This window comes from Larus michahellis, chromosome 13, assembly GCF_964199755.1.
Source record: "Larus michahellis chromosome 13, bLarMic1.1, whole genome shotgun sequence".
In the NCBI taxonomy this organism is placed as follows: Eukaryota; Metazoa; Chordata; class Aves; order Charadriiformes; family Laridae; genus Larus; species Larus michahellis.
This window is the reverse complement of record NC_133908.1, coordinates 15480571-15504939: the sequence shown is the minus strand read 5'-3', so window position 1 is coordinate 15504939 and position 24369 is coordinate 15480571. Positions and strand designations below refer to the sequence as shown.

Genomic DNA, 24369 nt, shown 5'->3' with positions numbered 1-24369 from the left:
GGATCGGCATCAAATGCCTCCCTGTCCTGAGGCGTGCCAGGGGCTGTAGGCTCGTGGCACCAGGCTGCTGGTTGGCCACAGCCACCTCTTCAGCTTCTTTTCTTGTGGGTCACCCACAGCACCCCCAACTGTCTCTCTCATGTTGCCCAGGATGGTCCTGGCCACGTGGACCCTTGTCTTATGCAGGACACGTAGCTCCAAGCACAGACCCATCTCTTCCCAACAAACTCCTCCACCCCCTTCCCTGTACTTGGGCTGGACTCACCTCCTCCACGCAAGCCTGTAGGGCTTGGCAGAAGCTCTGCTGTGCCTCCTACCCATGGCTTTTACCCAACCCTAAGTGGAGTAATTCCCTATAGCCACAGCCCCTTAGAGAAAAGGGGGCCTTTGGTACTAATGGAGCACCTGTGCTCCTCGGCTACACCCATCATCATCAGCCTCATCACCCACAGCTGCAGCCCCTGCCTGTGGGAGCCAGGGTGGTGTGGCCACAGCCATCACAAGTCACATGTATCATCTGTGGGTTGTCCCAAGGGTCTTCCTCCCCTGTCCCAGGGGACTTGTGATTCACTGGTCAGCTTTGCCATCATCTGTAGGCATCTCGCATTCCTACAATCATAGATGTGTCACCTGTTGTTCTTTTACTAGACCTAGACAGGCTGCAGGAATGAGCCAGCAGGAACTTTAAGAAATTCAACAAGGACAAATGCATCCAGGAAGGAAAAAACCCTCATGATAAGACAGGCTGGGGACCAGCTCTGCAAAAGAGGACCTGAAGGTCCTGGCTCACAGCAGGCCAAACACGAGCCATTGCTGTGCCCTGGCAGCAAAAAGGGCCAGCAGCACCCTGGGCTGCATTATGAGGAGCACAGCCAGATATTGAGGGAAGGGATTATCATCTTTACGCAGGTCTCAGTAGGCCATAGCTAGACTACTGCATCCAGTTCTGGGCCTCTGCAAACACAAGACCTCGACCAACTAGAACGAGTTCAACAGAGAGCCACCAAGATGGTGGCTGGACAAGAACAACCTCCTGAAGTCCCTTCTGACCTGAGGTGTTCTGTGATCATATACCTTACACTCCATTTTTTTGGAAGTTGGGCCCACTGCTGCCATTGCACATCCTTTTCTTTACCTGAATGCCTTTCAAATAAACAACATGCCTCTAATTGTCTTTTGGCCTCTGGTCCCAGTTTTGCCACATCTATACCAAAATTACAGGCTATTGCAGCCTTGGATGATTTTACTGGTTCGGTTATCTAGGTCTGAATAACCTTGCTTCCCAAGATGCCCCTGTCATTATTCCGGGCTCCCCTCTGTCCTTGATTCTTCTACCCAGCTACAGTCAAGTGCAAGGAGGCTCTTATCGTATACACTATCTGATATTTTACACACCAGGTCAGTGGGGTATGCCTCGCATCCCTTCAGTATCCCCTAAAGCCCCTCCATCATAAAGTTCCTGTTGTGTTATTGGATCAGACAGTTAGGCTGTGGCTGTCACCGTGTCAGCCCTGCCCTAATTCCTCACCAGAATATCCTCGTGCTTCTGTCGGGAGGCTTCTGCAGCGCATTTCGTTGCTCTAACACCAGGCCATTTTCAACTGAACCTTCCTCAGAATCGCTTTTTACTTCTCTCATTTACAACCCTCGTGCTGGCACATACCGTGCAGTGACCGTGCTCTCTCAATGTCCCATTATCTCCTGAACAGAACTGTACTGTCAGCATCTATTCTTTATCGTTCTGATAATTTTATTGGAGGAACTAAAACCAGTTAAGACATACACTTTGTGACAATTACCCCATGGTCTTGAACTTTGGAGCAGAAACGCTTGTAAAAGCAACACGCCATCCCCTTCCATTTCAGAAAAAAAAGTAACTATTAAAATAATGTGTAGGAGTTCGAGTGACTAATTCCCCCACCCCCTCCATCTTTTCCTGAATCGGAGGTGACCTCTGGAAAGGAGCATCTCCTTCGAGTTGTTTTGCTTCAGTGGTTTACAACAAACCTTTGAACAGCGAGAATTTGTTTATTTCTGGGCACGTGTTTCTATAAAAGGCTTTTCCTGGACACGCACAAAGGCTACCACAATCAGCCATCCTGAATCATCTGCAGAAAATATGAAATTCGCTGGCATAGACGGTTCTTTCTTCGTTCTCTTCACCCTCACTGCTCTTTGGAATGCAGGTGAGTGACTTTCAAGAATTTTGCTGCTTTTAACTACAAACTTTTTTGACTTCTTAACTTTGGAATACACACCTCGGTAAGAAATTACTGATACCATTCATAGGCGCTAAAGCAAAGGCACACAGGCTGGCTTTTCCTGGCATGGCGTCATTTTCAGCCCCTTCCTCTGTCATTGCCAGTAGGTGGTGGATCTTTTCTGCAAGTAAACAATCTGGAGAACGCAGGAAATATTTTTAAAGACACAGAGCAACTTTCTAGCTCCCTATATTGAATAAGCATCTTACCTCCATCACAGGCAGGTTTTCTGGTGTACAACCAAGGCTGACTTATTTCTGACTCACTGCCGTTCCTGTTCTTTCCTCCCACAAACCCATGTATTACCCCAGGATAAAGGAGGAAGGCCAGCAGAGAGGGAAAAACAGACAGATATTTTACTGCCTTTTTCTTTTCTTGATCTCTCCATCCTACCAAAAAAAAAATCCAAACAGCCCTCCCTGTCCCTCCCTCCCTCCCCCCCCCCCAGACAACACTCAGTGATATTTTCTCCTCCTTTGGAGGGAGGGTGACACACCTGGAACTGGAAGCAATTGCTCTTCAGCCCTATGAGGGGCAACTGTAAACTCTTGCTTCCTCTCCTGGTCTTGTTCATACATTGTTAACGACCTTGGAGGAGTAGGTGGTTCCAGCAGCTTTTGGGACACGGTAGATTTCTCCTTCCCAATCCACTAGAGTCAGATCTGCTCTACTCTCAGATCCAGGGAATTCCTCCTGTCTCAGTCCCACGGATGTGGATATTGCTGTTCCCGTTTGTAGCTACAGCCAATATGGAGGCTGAGGCTCTATTGCAAGGCAGCAGATGCACGTCCTACACCCACCACATTCGCCCAGCGGGCCGCACCGGCTAACGCAGAGCAGTGCTTCTGCTGGCACCCAACCAGACACAGCCAGCGCTCCCGTAAACCTGCACATCAGTTCTGCTCACCCTGGAAGGTCACTAGCAAAGCCACAAACACACCCTTTCCCTCTAGGCTCACAGACCCACCACGTTCACAGACACCTAACGCAGGCTTTAAATACACCCATGAGCTAAGCCCAGATGTCAAGTCCCTTCCACGGTCAATAGCTGAGAGCCGGGGTCTCTCCAAGTGCAGGAACCAGCTAGTTCATCCTGAAGTTCACTTACCATTACAACATGTGCACTCACACACGCACACGAGAGTAAGTTGATACAGAAAATAGCAACAGAATTTAATAAAATGACTATGGTGACAAGGTGCAGGGCTCAGTCAGAGAAACCTACTGACCAGCCGCTTCTTTATGTGTGACCAGCTCCTTTTATGTTCCCTTGTCTCCGTTTTCCCATGCTTGTTCTTCACCATTCACTTTGACCCCTCCCTTTCTTTTTGCTTGTGTCCTCCCAAATAAGCAACCCTCCCCTAATTACTTTTTCATCATTGGTCCCAATTTTGCTACATCCATGTCCAAATTTAGAATTTCTGATACTTACCCAGGTCATCTCAGCGTTGCATGGTGTTACTGATATAGTTACCCAAGCAGTGCTGTCCTCACAAGATTCCACGCCCCAAAAGGCCCTTGGTGCTCCCGGTTGTCTGTGCAGCTCGTCCATCTCACTTAACTCCCCCTTAACTGTTTGTTAAATCCAGCCCTTCCTTGGTGTTACTGTAACATCCATCAACTTCCCGCTGTTTTATTTATGTTGAGCAATGTTTCATGTCATGTCCAGTAGTTACTCATGGCCTGTTCAGCCAGACCCAAGCCAAAGGCCTAGTCATCTGTCTGTACCTAGTCATCTTAACAGCTACCTTCTTTAAACTCAAATAAAATGTACAAAAGACATTTCAGTACCTTTTCATAATCTCATATCAGAGCACACTTTGTCACTGATGTTAGCTTTCCATTCATCCAAGAGCGCCAGCCTTCCATTCCATTGGTTCCCGTGTAGGGTTGACAGTGACGGGATCCCATTCTGGTTTGCCTAAGACCTCCTCTCAGAAATAAATACGATCTGTAACACTAACCAATGTGCTGCTCTGGAGATTTATCTTTCTATCAGATCTATAAATATCACGGAGTTGGTGAAATTATGTACTGTCTGGTGGGTAAATAAGTGTGTTTTTCTATTCAATATGGAGGAACCTTAAGACACAGGTGATGACAGCCTTCACCTAAATACATTCCTGAACTAACCTAATCAGCATACTTAATTTATCTACAGTAGTCTGTATAGATGATGTACTTCTGTTTCAGAGAATAGCTAGAAGAGTTCAGTAACATTCCTGACTATGTTTTTTCTTCTTTGAACAAGGAGCTCAAGACTCTTGCGCACACCAATGTGGGGAGCGGCTTGGTACCTGCTCTTGCCAGGCAACATGCCAATCCTTGAAGACTTGCTGTCCTGATTATACAGAATTTTGTCTTCAGATTTCTCCATACTCAGGATCTCTAATGGGAGGCAAAGTCTTTTTGATTGAAAATACAACTTTTGATGCCTCTTCAGTGATAAAGTGCAGGTGGGCCATGGTTTTATATTCCTCTGCCAAAGGGAGGTGAACCTTTCTCATCTCACTTTCCAACAATAGGCAATTACCACAAAACAAGACTTGTCTACACAGGAGTGAAAGTTTACTTCATAAAGTTGTCAGAGTCCTGAAACACGCACAGGTTCTTCTAACTCTCACCCTCAAGGACACGTGTTGTCTGTATTTCTACACAGGATCATTTCATTTAGGTCGAGTTACTGTGCAATACAATCATTACTCTGCTAGCTCTTCCTTTAATATATCAAAATGGTGACTTTTCTAAAAGAGCTTCTTTTCTGGAATCTTTCCTGTCAATATTTTTTTCAGCATTTCCATTTTGTGATGAAGTATTCATTTCTTATCTGAATGAGAAAGCAACAGGAAAAAAATGCAGGTAGGGCACTTTTTTGCTGTAAGCTGTGGCTCCTGAGCGTGGCAGCCTGTATCACACTTAGGCACATGTCACACATGTCATACCTAGGGTACACGGAATTTTACTGACCCCAGTGCCCTGACATTCTTTCCACATAAGGTTCTGGGTGAGATTTTGGAGTCCTTCCCAACAGGACAGTGGCACCTGAGAGGGTTTTTAGTTCTCCATCTGGAAAACCTTGGACCCGGACATTCATTCCGTAGAACACAAGCGTGTACTCTGAATTACCGGCACAGTCACGTTATCATAGCCAAGACAAGCCTCGGTGCAGACAAAATAGGGGCTGCGTCCTGGCAGGCTCCAACTCCCTGCGTACGGCACTCGGGGTAGCTGCGCAGCCACCATCCATCAGCCCTGAAGAGTCACGGCTGGGATCATACTTGAGCGCACCGGACAAGAGCCCTAACTGGAAGCAGATGGTTCAATAACAAGCAATAAGTTTTGAGTTAATCTTTGCAACAGAAATTCTAGAGCAGCATGAAATTACTTTTGTTGTGTTCACAGGGCTTACCAGCAAAAAAACCCCACAAACCCAGGAATTTGCAATGGTCAACGTTAGCCACCCCGTAATCCTATTAATCCTATAGCATCACCCTCGTCTTCCTCCTATCCCTTTGTTATTTGTGGCTCATTTAACCATGCCCCTCTCCCCCAGAAATTAAATAGTAAATCTAAGGCTTGCAGATTGCTGTATATTTGTGCAGTGCACAGCAGAATCCACACTGGTGTAATAAGTGCAAAGTACACGCTAATTTTTCCAGTTTATATTCACTGCTACCAGCAAAACAGCCACGGGACTTGGCACGATCTACACACGCCACAAGGTTGCTTAATGAAACACAACTGAGACATTCTGAATTTTCCTTCTCTCAACAGTGACACTGAAAAGTGTTTTTAACACCAACAGGTTCAAGCAGGAAATCGAAACCAGGGGGTATCTTGCTCAGGATGGAAGAGCCCACTGCACCTCCCCATTGCTGTATGAGACTGGTTTCATCCCTTTTGATGTTTCTACAGATGGCGGGGTGACATTCCCGTACTCTGGAACTTGGTTATCAGGTTACCTCACTCTACAGTATGCCTCTTCTTTCTCTTTCTTGCTCCACGGGCACAAGCCTTTCCCTTTTGAGCACTTTGCTGCTGCCTTAACAGGCTGTTTGACCTCAGAAAGAGTGATTCTTGCTGCCCTCATGTTAATTCATATTGGGAGAAATGAACTTTCACAGCAATTGAGTTCTGTTGCTATATGGCGGCAGCAGCATTAACACATGAAAAATCCTGCCTAAAAATGTGGTTTACCAAGACAGCTCCCTTTTTCTAGCTGCTTCTATCAGAGAATAACAGCATCATGGTGCCATAACTTGAGGACAACAGACATTAGTTAAGGGCTGCATTCTCTCAGCTTCGGCTTATTCTTTTTGTATCATGCACCCTGTTAGAAAAGATACCCAGGAAATACTGCTAAATCTTAAATAATACAGTGGCATCTTGTCAGAGCTATGCAAAGCAGAAGCGTCACTAATACTTTTTTCCATTCTGTAATGCAGTACATCACAGCAAAGTTTCAGATGGAGAAAAATGCACCTTGGTCAATCAGACAAAATGGCAATACTATGGCACCCCCAACACCAATGGAAACTTAACGCTTACCTGGACACAGCAGGCACTTACAGAAACCCACATCGACATAGAAGTCTGGGGATACCAGGAAACAGGTAAAGTGACACTGTCCTACCCACACCATCACAGGGATGGCTCACACAGAGCCCTGCACAGCCCACCGTCACAGGGATGGCTCAACAAGGGCTCTGCAAGTATAAATACCTCATGGCAACAATGGCAGCTTTCCCTCTTCACTTACATGTGAGTGGAGACACCTGATTTCAGTCTTGTGGTGATTGTTCTTTTCCAGCACCTGAAACGATTTTCTTCCTCTGTGTGACAGGTGACAGTTACTCAGAAAACTGGTCGGCAGAATGGAAATATCTTTATACTTTGGCCAAAAAAATCCCCAATAACGGGAAATTTTCTTTCATTCCTGTACCCGCTGAAGGAAATTACAGTACGTGGGACTATGGAATTTTGAGAATTACACCCAGCAGCTATCCTGACGGGCAGAGGCAAGTACAGCACAACATTCATTTATCATAGGTACCTTATTATTGCTTCCTGGATTACAGCTGCTGTCTCCTTTGATGTTTAAAACTGGGACTCGGGCTCCATTTCACATGAAAAATTGGGGAGAGAACTGGAAGGGCAAAAGTGAGAAAAAGTCATGGGTCTCTAAAAAGATCCGTGTAAGCCAGAATCACAAATGCTAAAATGTAGTCTGGCTATTGCATGCGTGCTGCATGCTGTCGGGTCACCTTCTAAATTAGGAAAATTTTGATTTGTTGTAACTTTTCGCAGGAAAAAGAAAGCAGTTGCCTTTGTAAAGGAATAACAACTCGCAAGTTGAAAGATTCTTCATAATTATAGTCAGTGATTAAGACAGAGCGTTACTGTCAAAACAGTGCTTGTTCAGCTCTCAGATCTACTTCTTGGCTCTTTTTTTTCCAGCAATGTTCCAGCAGTCTGGAGCTCAGACCATGCACTGGCTTGGCACCTTGGGCAAGACTTCAGAAATGACCCAAATGCATGGGCAACTGCGAAATGTGTAGAATGGGAGAAAAAGGAGGAGAAGCTTCCAGACTTCATGGAAGAAATTATAGATTGCCCTTGCACCTTGGCACAGGCACGAGCCGACACTGGCAGGTTCCATGTGAGTTATTAATCGATCCCTCTGGCTTATTACGGTTCCATGTAGAAGCTTAGGGAATTCCAGACTCCACACACACCCCTCTTCCCTCTCTAAAAGCCATTACAAGGAAAAGAAATTGTGTTTAATCTGCCCAAGTAGCATGTCAAATGGCAGGGTCAGATACAGCGTACCCAGGTAGTATGAATAAAAACGTGCCTCTAGCACAGCAGGTAGAAATCCCCTTCCAACGGGGAATTACGACAGTAGTTCCAGCGGTAGACAGGAATCATTGAGGCAGGGCAGTGAGCTCTGCGGAGCTGGGCGCAGGGATGCCTTCTTTGAGACCCTACGAGGTGGCAGCCTGGCTTTGTAGGCAATAGCCCCTGCCAGAAGCAGCAGCCCACACTTCTGCCGAGCGCGTCAGGACTTGCTGCAAACCCTCCCACCGCGTACTTCAGAGCTCCAGTCCACGGCCATAATCCATTATTTCCTGTCCCCGGCTTCCTTCCTCCTCCTCAGCTTCACTGTTAACAAGGACAAGAAAAGCTAAGAAATCAATTGCCATTTAGTCTACGCTTTCACTTACAGCGCTGATCTGAGGAGCAGACAGGGTAACTTCCTCTCCTGTTTATGATACCAAATGGTGGCAGTGTGTTCATGCATATTAAAAAGCAAAAAACAAAAAAAACCCCAAACATTAGGTAATTTTGTTATTATCCTTTCCTGGTTATGAAGTTCCAAACACAACGTGCATTTTATCTGATACAGTTAAAAGCACATGCAGAAAAAAAATTCGATGTACTACACTGCCTCTGTCTAAGAACGTAGGACAAAAGTTTAGTCTGGTTTGATCTGTGCTTATTATGCACTTGTAGCTATAATACTATATAATACTATATATCATAATACTCTACATACTGCTATACATCCCCATCTAGCTGCATCTGTTCCTCAAGGCCTCTTGTAACCGACCATAAGATGCTCAGGTCAGACTAAGAGGGTGCTCCGATCACTTCAGTATTAAATTCACTTTTTCTTATCATTCCGTGCTGCTCAACACCCAGCTGCAACCAGACTTTACACAGACCTCAGAGACAAAGGGTGGGGAGAGGACATGAAAATAGGAAGGACAATGGGGGAAGAACCCCATTAAGCGTGAGCGTTGACCTTTTTTCAGACAGATTACGGCTGTGACATTGAAAAGGAGAGTGTGTGTACTTACCACCCTGGCGCAGTGCATTGTGTAAGAGCCATCCAAGCCAGGTAAAGAAAATTTTTTAAAACTGCATTTTTTTGATGACTTGTTCCACCTCAGAGACAGCAGCGTCCCAGAGTCACAAAGGTCTCTGGACTCTGAAGCCTCAGGCTCGCAGCAACCATTGGTTTCCCTCTTATTCAGGTATCGGCCCTCATTGCTGAGGTGAAGTTACGACCCTGGATTTAATAAACAGTTAATTGCACCGTGCTAAATCTCAGGATACCAAAACAAACACCAATGCCTAAAAGAGATTTGATTAGGCCTAATTAAGCCTTTCCTGTATTGGTCTACTTAAGTTCACCAAGTTATTCTTTGCGCTCTTTCTATCAGAACAATTTTGAAGAGTGCTATGTTGGTGTAGCTCTAAGGCCTGCAGAACTTCCTCACTGCCTTGGCTAAAAACCCTCCCTCCCGATCCCTCATCTGGTCTGATTTATAAGAACAGAGTCAGGGGCGGGAGGGGAGAAGTCTACCTGGGAGGTATCGTCTCCGGACATAGAATCATAGAATCATAGAATCATAGGGTTGGAAGGGCCCTCTGGAGATCATCTAGTCCAACCCCCCTGCCAGAGCAGGGTCACCTAGAGCAGGTTACACAGGAACATGTCCAGGCGGGTTTTGAATGTCTCCAGAGTTGGAGACTCCACCACCTCTCTGGGCAGCCTGTTCCAGTGCTCTGCCACCCTCAGGGTAAAGAAGTTCCTCCTCATGTTTAGGTGGAACTTCCTATGTTCAAGTTTGTGCCCATTGCCTCTTGTCCTGTCCCCGGGCACCGCTGAAAAGAGCCTGGCCCCATCCTCCTGACACCCACCCTTTAAGTATTTATAAGTGTTGATAAGGTCACCCCTCAGACGTCTTTTTTCCAGACTGAAGAGACCCAAATCCCTCAGCCTTTCCTCATAAGAGAGGTGCTCCAGTCCCCCAATCATCTTTGTAGCCCTCTGCTGCACCCTTTCCAGCAGTTCCCTGTCCCTCTTGAACCGGGGAGCCCAGAACTGGACACAGTACTCCAGGTGCGGCCTCACCAAGGCAGAGTAGAGGGGGAGGATAAAGCTGGGCAACCCAAATATTTAGCAATATCCACAAAAAGGCAATAGGTAACCTCTAAATACGAATGGACTTCACCGAGCTGACTGGTGACTTTCTTCCCAACCAGCCCCCGGTACGCGGCAGGACAGCAGTGCTGCTACGACCGCACGGGGGCCCAGATCCTCACGCACGACTCCACGGGAGGCAGCACACCCGATCGAGGCCACGACTGGGGCTCACCACCTTTCCTGAAGCCCCCCCGGATACCTGGCTTTTCCCACTGGCTTTACGACGTCATCAGCTTCTATTACTGCTGCCTGTGGTCTGATAACTGTCATGTCTATATGAAAAAACGGTCCTCCAGCGACTGCCGGACGTACCGCCCGCCTCGAGCTGGTAAGGGCTTCAGAATTCCCTTATGGAGTGTAGCTTCTTCTGATGCAGTGTTGGCTTTTAGAATATATTTGTATATGTATGTGTCAGTTGACAAGGGTGAGGTTACAATGTCCTGTGGAAAATTTCCAATGGAAGGTTTCTATTGATCTATCAGTGGCGAAATCTGTATGTGGTTTTTAATTGTCCTGCAAGATTTTCTGCTGTTGAGCATCTCATTAACCCCTGGAACCTAAATAGCCAAAGTTTAGTAGTCAATATCCATGATTCCCATCATCAGTGGGCACTTTCTCAGAAAGAAGATGGTTAGGGATGGTTAATGACAGCTAGAAAAGCTGTTAGGCTGAAAAATGCTACTCATATCAAATATGGAAGTTTTACCATTTACAAGTGTGACTTTTGTTCCTGCCCCTGCTTTTAAGCAGTCCTGAAGTCTTGCCATATCTCTATTGTTGGCACATCTTGCCTTCTTCTACGCTGCTGGGGTGCTGAGGTGTCCAGCAGGATTGAGGCCTCCCATAAAGAGGGAAAGTGCAAAAAGGCAGTGGTTTGCTTCAGGCAAAAAGGAGAAAACTGCAGAAGGCACTGAAAGAGGTAGTTAGGACGTGATGTGACACAACACGACACTCTCCCAGGACTAGCAACAGTGAAGAGTGAAAGTCTGTCCTGATTTCCCCCATCAAATATTCCTGTCTGGAAGCAACAAAGGAATAGGGAGCTGGGAGCCAAGTGTGACAACAAGTTGGAAGGGCAAGGTCCTTGCCAGCCCATGGCTGGGTGGGCAGGGAGATGGCAGCAGAAGTCAGCCGAGAGTCCAGATGTCCAGATGAGTTTGTGGTGCCAAGGCAGGTCTGAAGGAAAGCTGAGAAGTCTGTCTGCCAGAGAGGGTCAAAGATCTGGTCCAGTGATGGTGACCAGGGTGAGACTCAGTCCAGCAATTGCTGGGCAAGCGCTGTGTTCGTGATCAAATCTCCCCGTACGTTGCATGCAAATCAGGCTTCTAACCTGATGGCAAGGACTCTGGTAGGGGATCTACCAAGTAAGCATTGCTGCCCGTAACAGCCTTTTCAAGTGCAGCCCTAAATGTTGGCCAACGAAACGTTGGCCGATGAAAACAAGAGTAACTGGAATGTTTCTCACTCTTCCCACAGTGCTGTTGTGATGGCTGTCCCTCATATTACGTTTGTCATGGATCAGTCTTGCATTTTTTCCTTTGTTTAAATGCCATTCTTCGGATCACCACAATGAGATTATTTTTTTCTCATGAAGCTAAGAAGAGGAGTAATGGCTTGCAGGTTTTGCTTATCTTCTTTCTCTTTTTTTGCTTTTAAAAACAGCATCTGCTTTTGGGGATCCTCACTTCCTCACGTTTGATGGTCTGAACTTCACCTTCAAAGGTCATGGAGAATACACGTTGGTAGAGTCTGATCTCACATCCCTACGTGTGCAAGGGAGGACCCAGCAAGTACACTTTCCCAATGGTATGTTGGTAAGAGAGGAAGCAGTGATGACAAATAATAGCTTCTGAGGTTGCTTGGTTTGCACTTCACAGCATTCTTCCTGTCTTCTCTAGTCTTCTCCTTTTTTGGCCATTTGTGAAAGGCCAACATTTTGAAGCTAATCAGAAGGCAGACAAAATGTTCAGGAAAAAAATAACTTCCTAATCAAAGAATATTTGCCACTTTTATTGGGTTTGAGTAACGGAAGTGTAAGGTTTTCTGTTGTGTTTAAGAGCTCAAGAAAACTATTCTCATTTCTCTCCATGCCCATTCCCATCTATAAGGAAACAAAAGGTCAGTTCTAGGAATCAGTCAACAGCCTGATTGGGTTTTGATAGTATTGTAGCTGAAAACCAATAGAAAGGAGGTAAGTGTATGCCTGCTTTATTTTATTTCTGTGTTAGCTGTATACACACGCATGTGTTGACAGAGCAAAAATATCCCAGAAGGAGCTGAGAAAACATACTTTGGAGGTGAGAAAACTCTTTCTGAGCAACTCAAGCTAGCAGAAAAGTACAGAAAAGTACAGAACGTCTGGTGAGAAGATGGTTAAGGGGGTGATTTTTTTAATTCAAAGGGCCTGATTATCCTGGTCTTTTGGCTTGTTGGTACAACCAAACCTAGGGCAGAAGCAGCTTCCCGGAGTACCTGTGACCTTCATCATTTGAAAGGGGAGATTGCAAACCAGCCTGTAAGGAGGAGGCTGTCGTATACCTGCATATTAAAATGAAGGAAAAATAGAGAATGAAACAGCAGAATGGGATCATGCTTCTTATGACAACCTGAAAAGCCTCATGGCAGATACTTTTGGTACGCTTTTCCTATATCTAGTGCTGTTTTGCAGTACGTAAAATAGCAGGCTAGCCTCAGGAAATAATATTCTGGCTGATCTCAGGGATGCACTTCAAGGATTTGGTGCTTCTGGTAGAATTATAAGGATGGACTAAAAATTGCCTGTGTGTTTCACCACCCATGTAGACACGAACGCTTATACTGAATATCGCATCGTATAGGATGGAGATTATCAAGGAAATACTTTGCCCTTGATAGATTTTACTATGTTTGTGAAGTGGCATGAGTCACTGAGCAGTTTATTCTGAAGATCAGTTTCTTAAATTTTTGTTCACTCTGTTTCCTTTTTCTGCCATGCCCTCCCTGAAATTATCTTTGGTTTTCCCAGGCCTTATTCACAGGACTGAATGTGCAAGAAGGAGATCAACTGGTCTTCTTACATAGCTCAGCCACTGCCATTGGGATGAAGAACTTAGAATTTCCAGACTTTTTTAGCATTAAACATTCTGCTTTCAATATACTGTACTGGTAGGAGGCTTATACTGTGGGTTTTTATGTGACTTATATGCTTAGCAATTCCCTCCAATATAAATAATCATATGTAATTATTTTTAGGAAATATCGGGGGGGGGGTTGCCTGTATCATTATAACCTTCCACATTTACTTTATGTCATGTCCGGTATTTTGAGGGGTTGTTTTTTCATTTGGAAGGAACTGGGGCTCAGGTGACAGGCTTGTCCGCGGTGGCCATGCAGGAGAACAACTCTGATGTGATCGAAGTGCGCTACTTGAACGATTATCTGCAGGTCCTCTTGAACCAGAAGGTCGTCAACTTCTCTGAGCAAAGTTGGCTGGACCTGAAAGGTTAGTTACAAATATCGGCCTTGTAAGCTATTGTATTCCGATAGAGTCCATGTATAGTTAAAAATATCTCTAGAAGCATACGTTTGACTGTCCCTTCAGTGTCCTTTTGTGAAACAGGCTGCAGGTCACCCACTACCACTCTGTAGCAGGCATCTTACTGCAGTCGTAGGTGTGAAGAGGTGGCATCCCTTTACATGCTTCTCAGAACGTAGCCAGGAGTGGAAGGGAGAAAAACCATTATGAAAAATGGTTAAAACTGACGGCACAACAATCTGTTCCCTATGGCTGATTAACTATTTTGTCCTCTTCCTCTCGTTGCTCTAGGTCTCTTTCTCCATTCTACAGCTGATCAGAACATCACAGTGATGTTTTCTTCTGGGTCTGGCGTGGAAATAAGGGGAAGCGGAGGATTTCTGACCCTGACAGTTCTGCTCCCAGAGAAGTTTATGAATCACACACAGGGTCTCTTTGGGGTAATGAATGGCAATATGGAGGATGACTATACCTTCAAGAATAAGACCACCATGTCAGTTCATGCAAGTCCCCAGCAGGTGTTTGAGTTTGGAGCTAACTGTAAGTCATTTCTCTGGCTCCTTATTACATTTTCTTTAGAAATTCAAAAACAGCTTGTGATTTACAGACTAGCAAATGAAGTTTGTGTTAAGCAACCAGTACTGGGGGAAGAGCAGGGAGTAAGGGAAGTATGCCCTCCTCTACCCAAGTGGGTAATTTATCTAGCCGAATGATTGAAGACAGAACCGCAATGGTGCCTTCTGCACTTTGTTCCATCAAGAGTCAGAGCTTGTATTTGACAGCTTCCACTTTCAGAATTCCATCTGCCATGGTCAGCTGAACACAGCATCACCAGACTAAAGTGGCACAGAAGTATAGCAATAGCCAGCATCAGCTATCTTTTTTTCCAGAATATTAGTGATGTTTCCATCAAGTACCATGCTGACAAATTAAAAAATCATTTATTAAATCACAATTTAATACTTTTTAATACTTGTCGCTTTAAAAAAGAGGGTATGGGTGTAGGTGTGTGTATAAGAATGGCTGCTTTCATTTAATGAAAGTGATTAGGCTGCTATGCCCAGCCTGCATCATTAGACCGGTCAGCATTCCTCCTGACAGCAGGTTAGGAGATGGGCCAGAAACGTGATGCAAAATACCCTCTGGCTACCAGCTGACGTCTGTATCAAGCGCGGCGTAGCCGTACTCCAGGATTCCAATCACACTGAGAAGTCACGCTGCTCCTACTTCAGGAATTTTCTGATTTAGCACAGTGAAAAAGAAAAAAAGCGGGGCCACAGCAGAGATGATAAATTTAGGGACATGCAGGATCAGGATTTGCGTTGCTTGTCATGTTTGGCTTAACTGGCTCTGTCTGAGGTACTTCTTCATCACCATTTTGCCAGCAGGCATCTAAAACCATCTTTATGTAAAATCACAACTACACAATTACTTGGATCTAATGTTAAGCAATTGATCAAACACCAGGTTAACCAAACGCTAACTTAGTGCTAAGTCAAGATGCTGCATATGAACGGGAAAATAATCTTGACTGGAAGGAAGCCGCAGGGCTTTGTAGATGTCTTCCAGCTCTCGCTGTGTTTGTGCACTAATCAGTAGCAGAAGGTGGTATAGGTCTGCAGACAAGGTTATATATGAGTCTCTCTTTCTTTCTCTGTCTCCCAAGGGGCTGTTGAAAATGGAACTTCTCTCTTTACTTATGACACAGAGTCCTTACTGAACGATTTCTTTTATGGGGAAAAGCACAATGCTTCCTTTCTGCCGGTGTTCACTCCTTACGAAGACCCTGCGGATCCGCTGGTGAAAGACATGGTCTCGCTCTGTGACTCTGACCCCTTCTGCAGATTCGATGTCCTGACAACAAGAAACCTTCAAGTGGGAAATTCCACAAGACGATCTCATCAGAATCACAAGCGGCTGGTAGAAAATCTAAAGCCAGGTGATACAACATTCCACAAAGCATCCATCTCTGCAGTTCCTTCTGCGGGGCATGTAAACAGTTCACGCTGTTCGAGGAGGCTTTGCTCAACTGTAGGTTCACGCACCGGTGAACACTCTTTTGGGGGGAAATTGTCCTTGTACCAGGAAAACTCTGCACTGGTAGGATAGTTAGACAAACAGAAAAATCGTTTCTTTCAATTTCTTCCACTACTACGCCACGGTGTAGAACCCTCTATCTTCATTTTCTATGCCCTCCCCTGTCTTCCTCGGACTTAAAAATAATTATTTTTTTAAAAAATCAGAAAGTATTCCCCTTCAGTTAGCCTAAAAATCTTTGTCTTTCCATGAGTTGCCACTAAAATGCCATTTGAATCATTGTGATGAATCAATGCTAGTCCAAATCCAAAATACTTTAACCAGCTACGTCTCTTTCACTAGTGATCTCTTGTGGCTGGCTGGGTCATCCGACCAACGGAACAAAGAATGGAACTAATTACCTGCTGGGCTCAACCATCGCTTTCACCTGCGACGAGGGCTATGAACTCACCGGGGCAAAGGAAAGAACTTGCCAAGCGACGGGGACGTGGTCTGGAGAAACACCCAGTTGCGTCGCGAGAGCAGGTCTGTTTCCTTTTAAATGGTATAAATTGACATTAAAAAATCATTATCACAAACAAGGCAATCTCAGTATATGATGACAGCCCTTGACAAAAGCAACTTCTCTTACTTGGGAAGACGTTGGACATGAGATCCCTGGGTTTCTAGAAAGACTAATATTCAAATCTAAATAACAGGTTTATGGTGGTTTGTTGTTTTTGTTTTTTAATTTCATATATCTACTTTTTCTAAGGGTTTAGGGCTACATGCTTCCCTTTCTCTAGGTTTGGCTGAAAGGAACTGGTGGGCACGCTTCCTGAGTGGAAGACATAAAATAAATTTCAAACTCAGTGTTAGAAAAACAGGAAAGCACAGTGCTTAGCTAAAAATTATTCCGTAACACAAAAATACAATCCTTATTTTCATGTAATTTTCTTATGTAAATACAGTGTTCTTTTAGCAGCTTTATAAATATATAATCTATGCATGCATGCATACACATAGACAACTAGAGATTATTCAAATCCTTTAGTACCCACATAATTTGAGCTATTTTTCAAGTATAAAGATGGCACAGCCCCCAACCGTTTGTTGTCACACTTCGTTCTGTCAGTAAAATTATTGCAAATGATGTAACAGTATTTAGTATAAATAAGATAAATTTATTACCCCTCCTGTGCCACTACTGTGAGAATACCAATTAGCCTGGGATTATTGGATTTAGTAGCAGTTTGGCTGTCTCTGCGATCCACAGGAAACTGCCCAGTATTTTCTGACAGTTTTATTCCTACATGTTTTATTCCTACACCACGTACACTCCAAACGTCCTCAAGATGGCAATGTTTCAAAGCACCAGGGTGATGCAAGGCCACAAGGCACGTTGAAGCACTTTTAACGCTAAGACAATTGTTCCCGAAAGGACTCATCAAATAACTCATATCAACACATTCTCCTTTCTGAGCACCTTCCAGAGAAACGTGGAAAGTGCACAGCACACAGCGATGAATTCCTGCCCAGCTGACACGTTTCATCCGCCTCTTGCAGACCTGCACCAATTACTTGCTCGTTTCCAATGCGGTTCTGCACATTTAGTGATATTTGTGAGATGAAACGCAGTGAGTTTGGGCAGCAAATTGTGGACTTAAGCATAAAAAAGAATTATTGAACACTTGCATATACTATACAGGGAATGCTGCTTCATTTTATATAGATGAGTGAACGTTAATGGAACGTTTCCTTGGACCAGCCATTATTAGTAATCAATATGCAACTGGTTGTGTGCCCAGGGGCCAATCTCAGTAGTGATGTTATTTTGTAAAGAGTGAAACTAGAGGCATTTCAAAACATTTCTGTTTAATATGATGGGCCAGAGCATACGGAGTACTTTAGTTAACTGTTGAAAATACGAGAGATTCAGAAGTTTAGCAGATAATTTAGCATGCTTCATAGTTCACAGTAATAATGGATGGGCTGCCAAAAGTCTGAGAAGAATGACATCTTTACAAAGTAAGGCCAGATCTTAAAAAGTCAGCGGCAAAACATTTTGCCAAGCTGAAAGCTAAGAACATTTTTCCATTGCTGCCACCAACCGCATACATACTGGATAGGAGCCAGTCCGTCTCAATAAGCAAACTGGATGCTGACATTTGCACTAGAGAAAGGGGGGCAAAAAGCCAGTCCTGAGAGATGGGAGGGAAGGAGCTGGAAGACACACAGAGATGAACTGCACTCAGAGTGACGGAGACGTGCCGCAGCTTTATGGCTAAGCAAACAAAAACCGCAATACTTGCCAGCATGTGGTTTCCTGAAAGATGACAAAGAACAACAAGGTGTGAAAGAATTGATCGGATTGTAACAGAGACCTTCCTTACCGTTTGATATTTGGGGTTGTAGTTCATTTGTAACGTGAGCCAAAAATGATGATTTTGATCAGCCTCGGGAAGCTGGAGTATGGCAACGCTGCCCACAGCAGCAGGATACCGACAACTGAGTGAGACAATATAAATACAAATCGCACACACAGTTCTTCATTCATTTATTTTTTTTACTGCTGTGCTCTAATAATGCCATTCATATCTAGCCTTGTTCCTCCTTTTGCATCATAAGATTTGCTGCTGGGTATCAGTCTCTGTTGGAGAAGGTTATTTTATTGATAGGTCCAAGTGTCTCCAGAGAAGATAGGCAAAACAGTCCAAAGTTCCTCTCATTTGTGTCTAAACCTCTAGTGTTTTTATAGCGTGGGCAGTTAGTACTTGCTTTCAGCTAAATACATTTCCACCTCTGATCTAAAACATGGCTGAAATCCAGCGCCAGTTTTCCTTGCGTTGATTCTGAATTCAGCGTTAAGTACCGAAAAGGTCTTCATGTTGTCAAAATCTGTTGTTTCCAGAATCAGTTTTCTTCACCGTTCTCCTCTCTACACAGCAGCGCGCTGCTGGCTCACCAACGGCCATGTTATCAAGTCCTGTGACAGAGGGGCTTCTCCGGGCCAGCAAAATGCTGACAAAATTAAGGGACGGCACTTCCAAATTTCTGGGCGCCTGAGTGGGTGAGCACTGACCCAGCCACCGTGATTAGAGGTCACATCCCTACTTCCAGCACGAACTATTAAAACACACTTTTTCAAATGATTTCCTTTGTGCTGGTCACGGACACGGGGACCTCTATTATTCTCGGCTTCCAGGGGCGCTGCTTTACAGTGCTGGGCCCGTTACACTTGCTGCAGTCTTGTGGCACATCACTTTCAAGCTCTGTATTGCAAATCACCACGGTTTTTCAGTTGCTGTACGCCCCTGTTTTTCAAACGCTAGAACAGTTAAAATAAAGGCATGAGGTCCGCGAAAACGGGATAGGAAGAGAGGCAGAAACAAGAAAATTGAAGACCGGTTATTTTTGCAAAATCCATTTCTGTATTTGAAATTTCAAATACAAATTATGCTGTTGGGCCTGCATATTGTTGCTTTTGAGTTTTGCTTCCTTGAATTAAAGTTTCCATGGAAATCCTCTGCTAATAATTATTTTGCTATGCTTCTAATTACAATCCCACTGCAAGGCTTGCCAGTACCACAGCAACCTCCCTTCACAGAATATCGCATAGAAGAAGAAAAAGAAACCATTCAGCAAAACCAAAAAGAATTGAGTAGAAACAGAAGTAAAATGCAGCTAAAAATTATAAAACCTTAGCAACATATATACATGTAGTCTCTTTGTGACAGACAATAATTTGCTGGTGTTAAGTGCAATCTGGTTTTGTCTGTCTTTTGTTTTTTCCTCTTCCCGCCCCCCCCCTTCTTCTCACTTTTAGGTTTCATTTTCCAGGCTCAGGCCCTGTGTAAATACAGTCCTTTTTGGAAAGTTGTCAGAAATCTCATTAGCCTTCTGCACTTTTTTTCTCAGATGAGGATGCCAAAAACCATTAGGTCTGCTTATTATGGAATTGTTGTCTGCCTATTGTTTCCAGGAGACTGGCTGCAAAGCATATTACAATTAAGAAATACAACCTGAGATTATAAATTCAATACAAAGATTTCACAATAGAGGCAAATCACCACTAGACCAAACTACCGAGGCCAGTGGTGGGTTCTTATGCCTTGGCAGAACCAGGGATCCTGCCTGGAAGGAAGTTTTTGAGCCTTGTACAGAAGCTACTGGATGAAGGAGCAGTGAGACAGTTTACGTACCCATTTCTTTACTTAAGCTTCAGTACAAACCAAATAAGAAACATCACTCTGCCATCGCTATGTGCTGGGCTGCAGTTGGGGCGGTTCTTCCTGCAGGTACCAAAAAGCTGTGGAAGGAAGGGCTGGAAAAACGCAGCCCAGGTGCGTTCCAGCTCAGCTGCACCACTGCTCACCTGCCTCTGAACAGGCTAGTTATGTAGTGCGCCCTGATCCACGCACATGGCGGTGTCACTAGGGGCAGAAAAAGGGCAGAACATCGAATCTGCTTTGAACTGAGGACACCAGAGTGTCTCAGAGCCAAGGAGCTACACGTCTGTTTGACTCTGACACTGAACCTGGGACAAAGGCTGCCCACACTGGCACCTGTAGCTTCTCAGCAGTGGTACTCCAGCAGGTATTTTCCTTAAAGGGTACAAAATTCAGGAAGCATTGTTTCTCCCAGACAGTTCACTTCGGGTGCTGCAGCTCCTAAGCTTTTACCAGTCCTCTTATGTGTCATGAAAAATTTACCTGCGTGTTATCTTTAGCTTCCGTCGCTCGCCACAGCCACGCGGCATCCCGCTGGCACTGTCCACGTCAGGAGGTGGGTGACAGAACCGGTACCCTGCAACTCTTTAGTAGAATAAGAAAACAAGAAGAGATTTGTTATTCAAAGTTTGATTCATATCTGGGTTCTTTCCATCTTCCGTGTGTCCTTATTATGCAGTCATACAATTAAACTGACACTTTCAGCATGTTCATACTGTCTGATGCAGTTCACCGTACCGTCAGGACAGTCACTTTTGCTCTCTTTCACATAGAGCATGAAGCAGCAGAGGCGGTTTCAAAACTTTTAATGCCAAAATAGGGGCAATTTTTAAGGCAATCAAACCGTATGGAAAAAGGATTGAAAAATTGTGAGCTGTTGGGGATGAACAGTTCTACAGAAATGTTGTACATTCGTGACGTTGACTACACATGAACCACTAGCCATCCGCCCTTTGTGTTAGAACGGCTTTCGCAGCCGCCTGCCCTAACTGCCAAATGTAGGAATTTTGTGAGTTCCCACTCTTTACCAGTTGGTTCCACAAATACAAAGAACAGTAAAATTAACACTATATGTACAATTTAAAAAATGGTCATATGTGACAACATTCAAACAGATATGAAGAAATTTATCAATGTCTTCCTGTTTTGTTGTGGTTGGTCTCTGGTTTTCAGATATCAAACAAATGATTCTTCTTGGCTGTGTATTTGGAATAGTCGGTCTTGCAGTCCTGGGACGTCTGACTTTCTTGTGCAGGAAGGAGAGGTAAGACTCAACTGAACTGAAAACACAAATGAACCCGCTAAAGAAATAGCAAGCGTTGTGATCTTTTTAATAATTTTTCTCAATGACAAAGCAATCAAACACAATATCTTCCTGCTACGATCACTTATGAAAAAAATCAGGTCTGAATAGCCTTTGTGTCCCGCTGGAAGACTATGAAGCAAAGTTGGAATTGTATTATCAGGACACGCAAACATGTGATTGATTGATCGATTGGTTAGGAACAGGACTTTTTGGTCAAAATAATTTATTTGTCAAGTGATAAGGCTACCTGATTGAATGTTCTGTTTCAGAAGAGGTGTGCTCATGATACCAATAGGTAAATTTGATGTACCGTCTAAGGAGCGCATTGCATGATTCTGTAACTGTCCACATAGCTTTGAACATATTCCCACTTTTCGACATGCATGACTTTGCCTCGAGAATGCTTACATGTCTTTTGTGCCAAAGAGGTGAATAGAATTTCCAGTTTGCTGCCCATTCTTGGAGTCTTTCTACCACACAGAAATAAACTCGCTATAAAAAATATGACATTTTTAAAAGAAGTCTCCACAAAAGGTTATGTGGCTAGTAAATTAATTCTTTGAGGTTTCAGTCCTTTGTTTTAAAAGGTTTCTATGATTTCATATATTCTGTATATAATTCGTTCTGTTAGCCAGTGCTAACAAGACACTTAATATTTTTGGCTCCGTGCCTTTCTGACAGGTTCTTCACTGCAGAAGCTCTTGAAACAGAAGGCAGTAGGAGAGCCGTGGCCGTCAGCGAAAATACAGCCCCCTCATTCTGAGCTCAGCCACCAATTAACTCTGTCTGTCAGAGGGCCGGAGACACTGCTAAATTTTGCCCCTTCCCTTTAAATGACATAAGCATTGTTTCCTACACTTCACAGAGAACACTCGTACCCAAAACACTTTTTCTTTCTCCCCTGTACAAAAAAAACCCCAAACCCAAAATGGATACTCAGCACAGGGTGGGTAACTGCAGCCATTAATGTTTTTTGCATACATAAAAATGCATAGACAAGGGACACCTCCTATATTTGCCAAATTTTACACACAGCAGATCCCCACATATAAAACCAACTGGTTTAAAACGCTGCTATTACAGCTGCATAGACTTGTCACATTTGGGAGCAGCTTGCAGAACCAACACTCTAAATTCCTCATTGTACAGCAAAAAAGAATTAAAAAATCTGAATTACACAGTTCAGTTACACAGAACTGGTACTTTAAAAATTGGTGCAAGGTTACTATTCCACCTAACCCAATATTCTTCTCACCTTGATCTAAGCAATGACATTGTGGGAACTACTTTAACAGTCATCTCTAGCCTTTTTTGGTTTTAATCTAGTTCTTTGTCTTTTCTTCCAAAGGCGCAAAGAAAACCAGAAACTTCTTTCAGAGGTGCGAGTTGGATCTGACCAAGAAACAGCGAATTTCCAGAAGAGTTTTTAATGAAATACAGAAAAAGCATAGCAGATATAGTCCACAGCAACAAAGACAGACTTTCCAAACATGAACAATGTTTTCATACAGTATACTATTATTTGATTTCTGCTTTTAATGTAATGAGCGTGGAATTGTACGGGAAATGCTCACCAGCGTCCTGGGATGACATGGTGGCAGGCTCAGCCCACCGCCTGTCAGGAGCGAAGGATAACGCTTCCGAAAGCATCAGTCTCCAAGGTACGGGCACTAGTTTGACGTTGGCAAAATGCAAAGACTCCCAGCCGACTACGCTGGCCGTTGTCAGAGAAACATTCGCCTTCTCTGGGGCCGCGTAAGGCTGACTTAGACAGATGTGAAAGCGGGTGCACCCTCAGGTGGACTACTGGCAAGTGGGGCTGAATCTGCAGATTGTTGGGGTGTTTTTTAGTATGGAGGGAGAGATATTGTAGATATTTAAACATTGCATTCAAGTCTCTGAATACAGTCTCAAAGTGGCATTTTTATTTCAGTCCTGCTCTAATTTTAAAAGGACACAATGTGGGGGCAGGGAGGGGAAATACTGAGAAAATGAAACCTTTCAACCTTTCCTTCCAGGTTAACCTCTAATGATTTTTTTTAAAATCCATCTTTATTCAACCGTGCAATTAGATTCCATCTTCAAAACAAAAAAATCTGTTACCTGCACTGGAAATGTTTTGCAAAACTTGCAACGTTTTCCTTGAATAACTGCAACATGCCTACTGTTTCTGTTTTAATACCTACCTGTATTACAGTCTGTTTCATTATCTTCATTAAAAAGTGATTTCTGAACTACTACCCTTTACAGAATCCTTTTACCAAAACCAATCACCATTTGCTTTTGTCTACACCCCAAAGGGTTTGTGAAGTTGGTTTTGTGTTGTCCAACTCTTTTGATAGCAAAAGAATTACTCACGTTTGCAGGTCGTTTGGTCTGGTTTTCTACAGTCTTTAATTCATAAAGTACTCCAAAATCACAGTGGTTTCAAAAAGCAAGGACAAAACTCTGCAACAAACATACAGGAAAACTAAATGAGTGAAACAGTACAGATTTTACATTGTAATGGGAACAAGACAAATTGAAAGAAATGCCTCAGACAATTTATTATGAAGTATAAAATTATTCATTACTTATTAGCTGCCATTGCTGTTGCCATTGTTGTTCGTAAACAGAGACCACAAACCACAAGCAGAAAATTACAAAATGAGAACAAGTGATCTTGCATACAGTAAGCTGAAATACAAACAATTCTGTACAACAGGAAAGAAGGAAAAAATCTTGTAAAAAAAGAACTCTGAAAGAAAAGGGGGGAATGATCATTGGCAACAAGTTGGCGGTCCATTGCCAGTGTGCTACAGTTTAAAAAATAAAAATGTGCAACCGCTGTATACACCCATCTCAACGGTGTGCAACTGATTAGTGGAGAAAGTGGGCAGCAGAACGAAGGACGGTGATTTTGCCCAGGAGTGCCGGAAGACTGAACCGGCCATTTGGGGATATATAAGGTTGACTTTGTGAACTTCGTTACCAACGCAGTGTTAAAAATTTGTAAGCCTTCTCCATATCAGTGTCCTTAAGGAACAGAATGCCAGATAAAATGGAATCGG

The 24369-nt window shown here is 43.9% G+C and overlaps 1 protein-coding gene across 1 annotated transcript; it reads left to right on the top strand.

Moving 5' to 3' along the window:
- The first annotated feature begins 1938 nt into the window (after positions 1 to 1938).
- SUSD2 (sushi domain containing 2) lies at positions 1939 to 23558 on the top strand. Its single transcript, XM_074606165.1, has 15 exons — positions 1939 to 2186; positions 4513 to 4717; positions 6067 to 6218; positions 6707 to 6874; positions 7105 to 7279; positions 7719 to 7920; positions 9077 to 9162; positions 10314 to 10582; positions 11917 to 12060; positions 13583 to 13735; positions 14060 to 14308; positions 15435 to 15707; positions 16148 to 16330; positions 21187 to 21277; positions 22668 to 23558. The coding sequence occupies exons 1-15, from the start codon at positions 2120 to 2122 to the stop codon at positions 22747 to 22749; spliced, it is 2499 nt and encodes an 832-aa protein (XP_074462266.1). The 5' UTR covers positions 1939 to 2119; the 3' UTR covers positions 22750 to 23558.
- Positions 23559 to 24369: the final 811 nt, after the last annotated feature.

Excerpts from the sequence above, each read along its gene's own strand:
- SUSD2 (XM_074606165.1), top strand. The coding sequence starts at position 2,120 with ATGAAATTCGCTGGCATAGACGGTTCTTTCTTCGTTCTCTTCACCCTC. Across the intron at positions 2,187-4,512 it reads CACTGCTCTTTGGAATGCAG|GAGCTCAAGACTCTTGCGCA; the intron begins GTGAGTGACTTT and ends TCTTTGAACAAG. Across the intron at positions 9,163-10,313 it reads GTAAGAGCCATCCAAGCCAG|CCCCCGGTACGCGGCAGGAC; the intron begins GTAAAGAAAATT and ends CTTCCCAACCAG.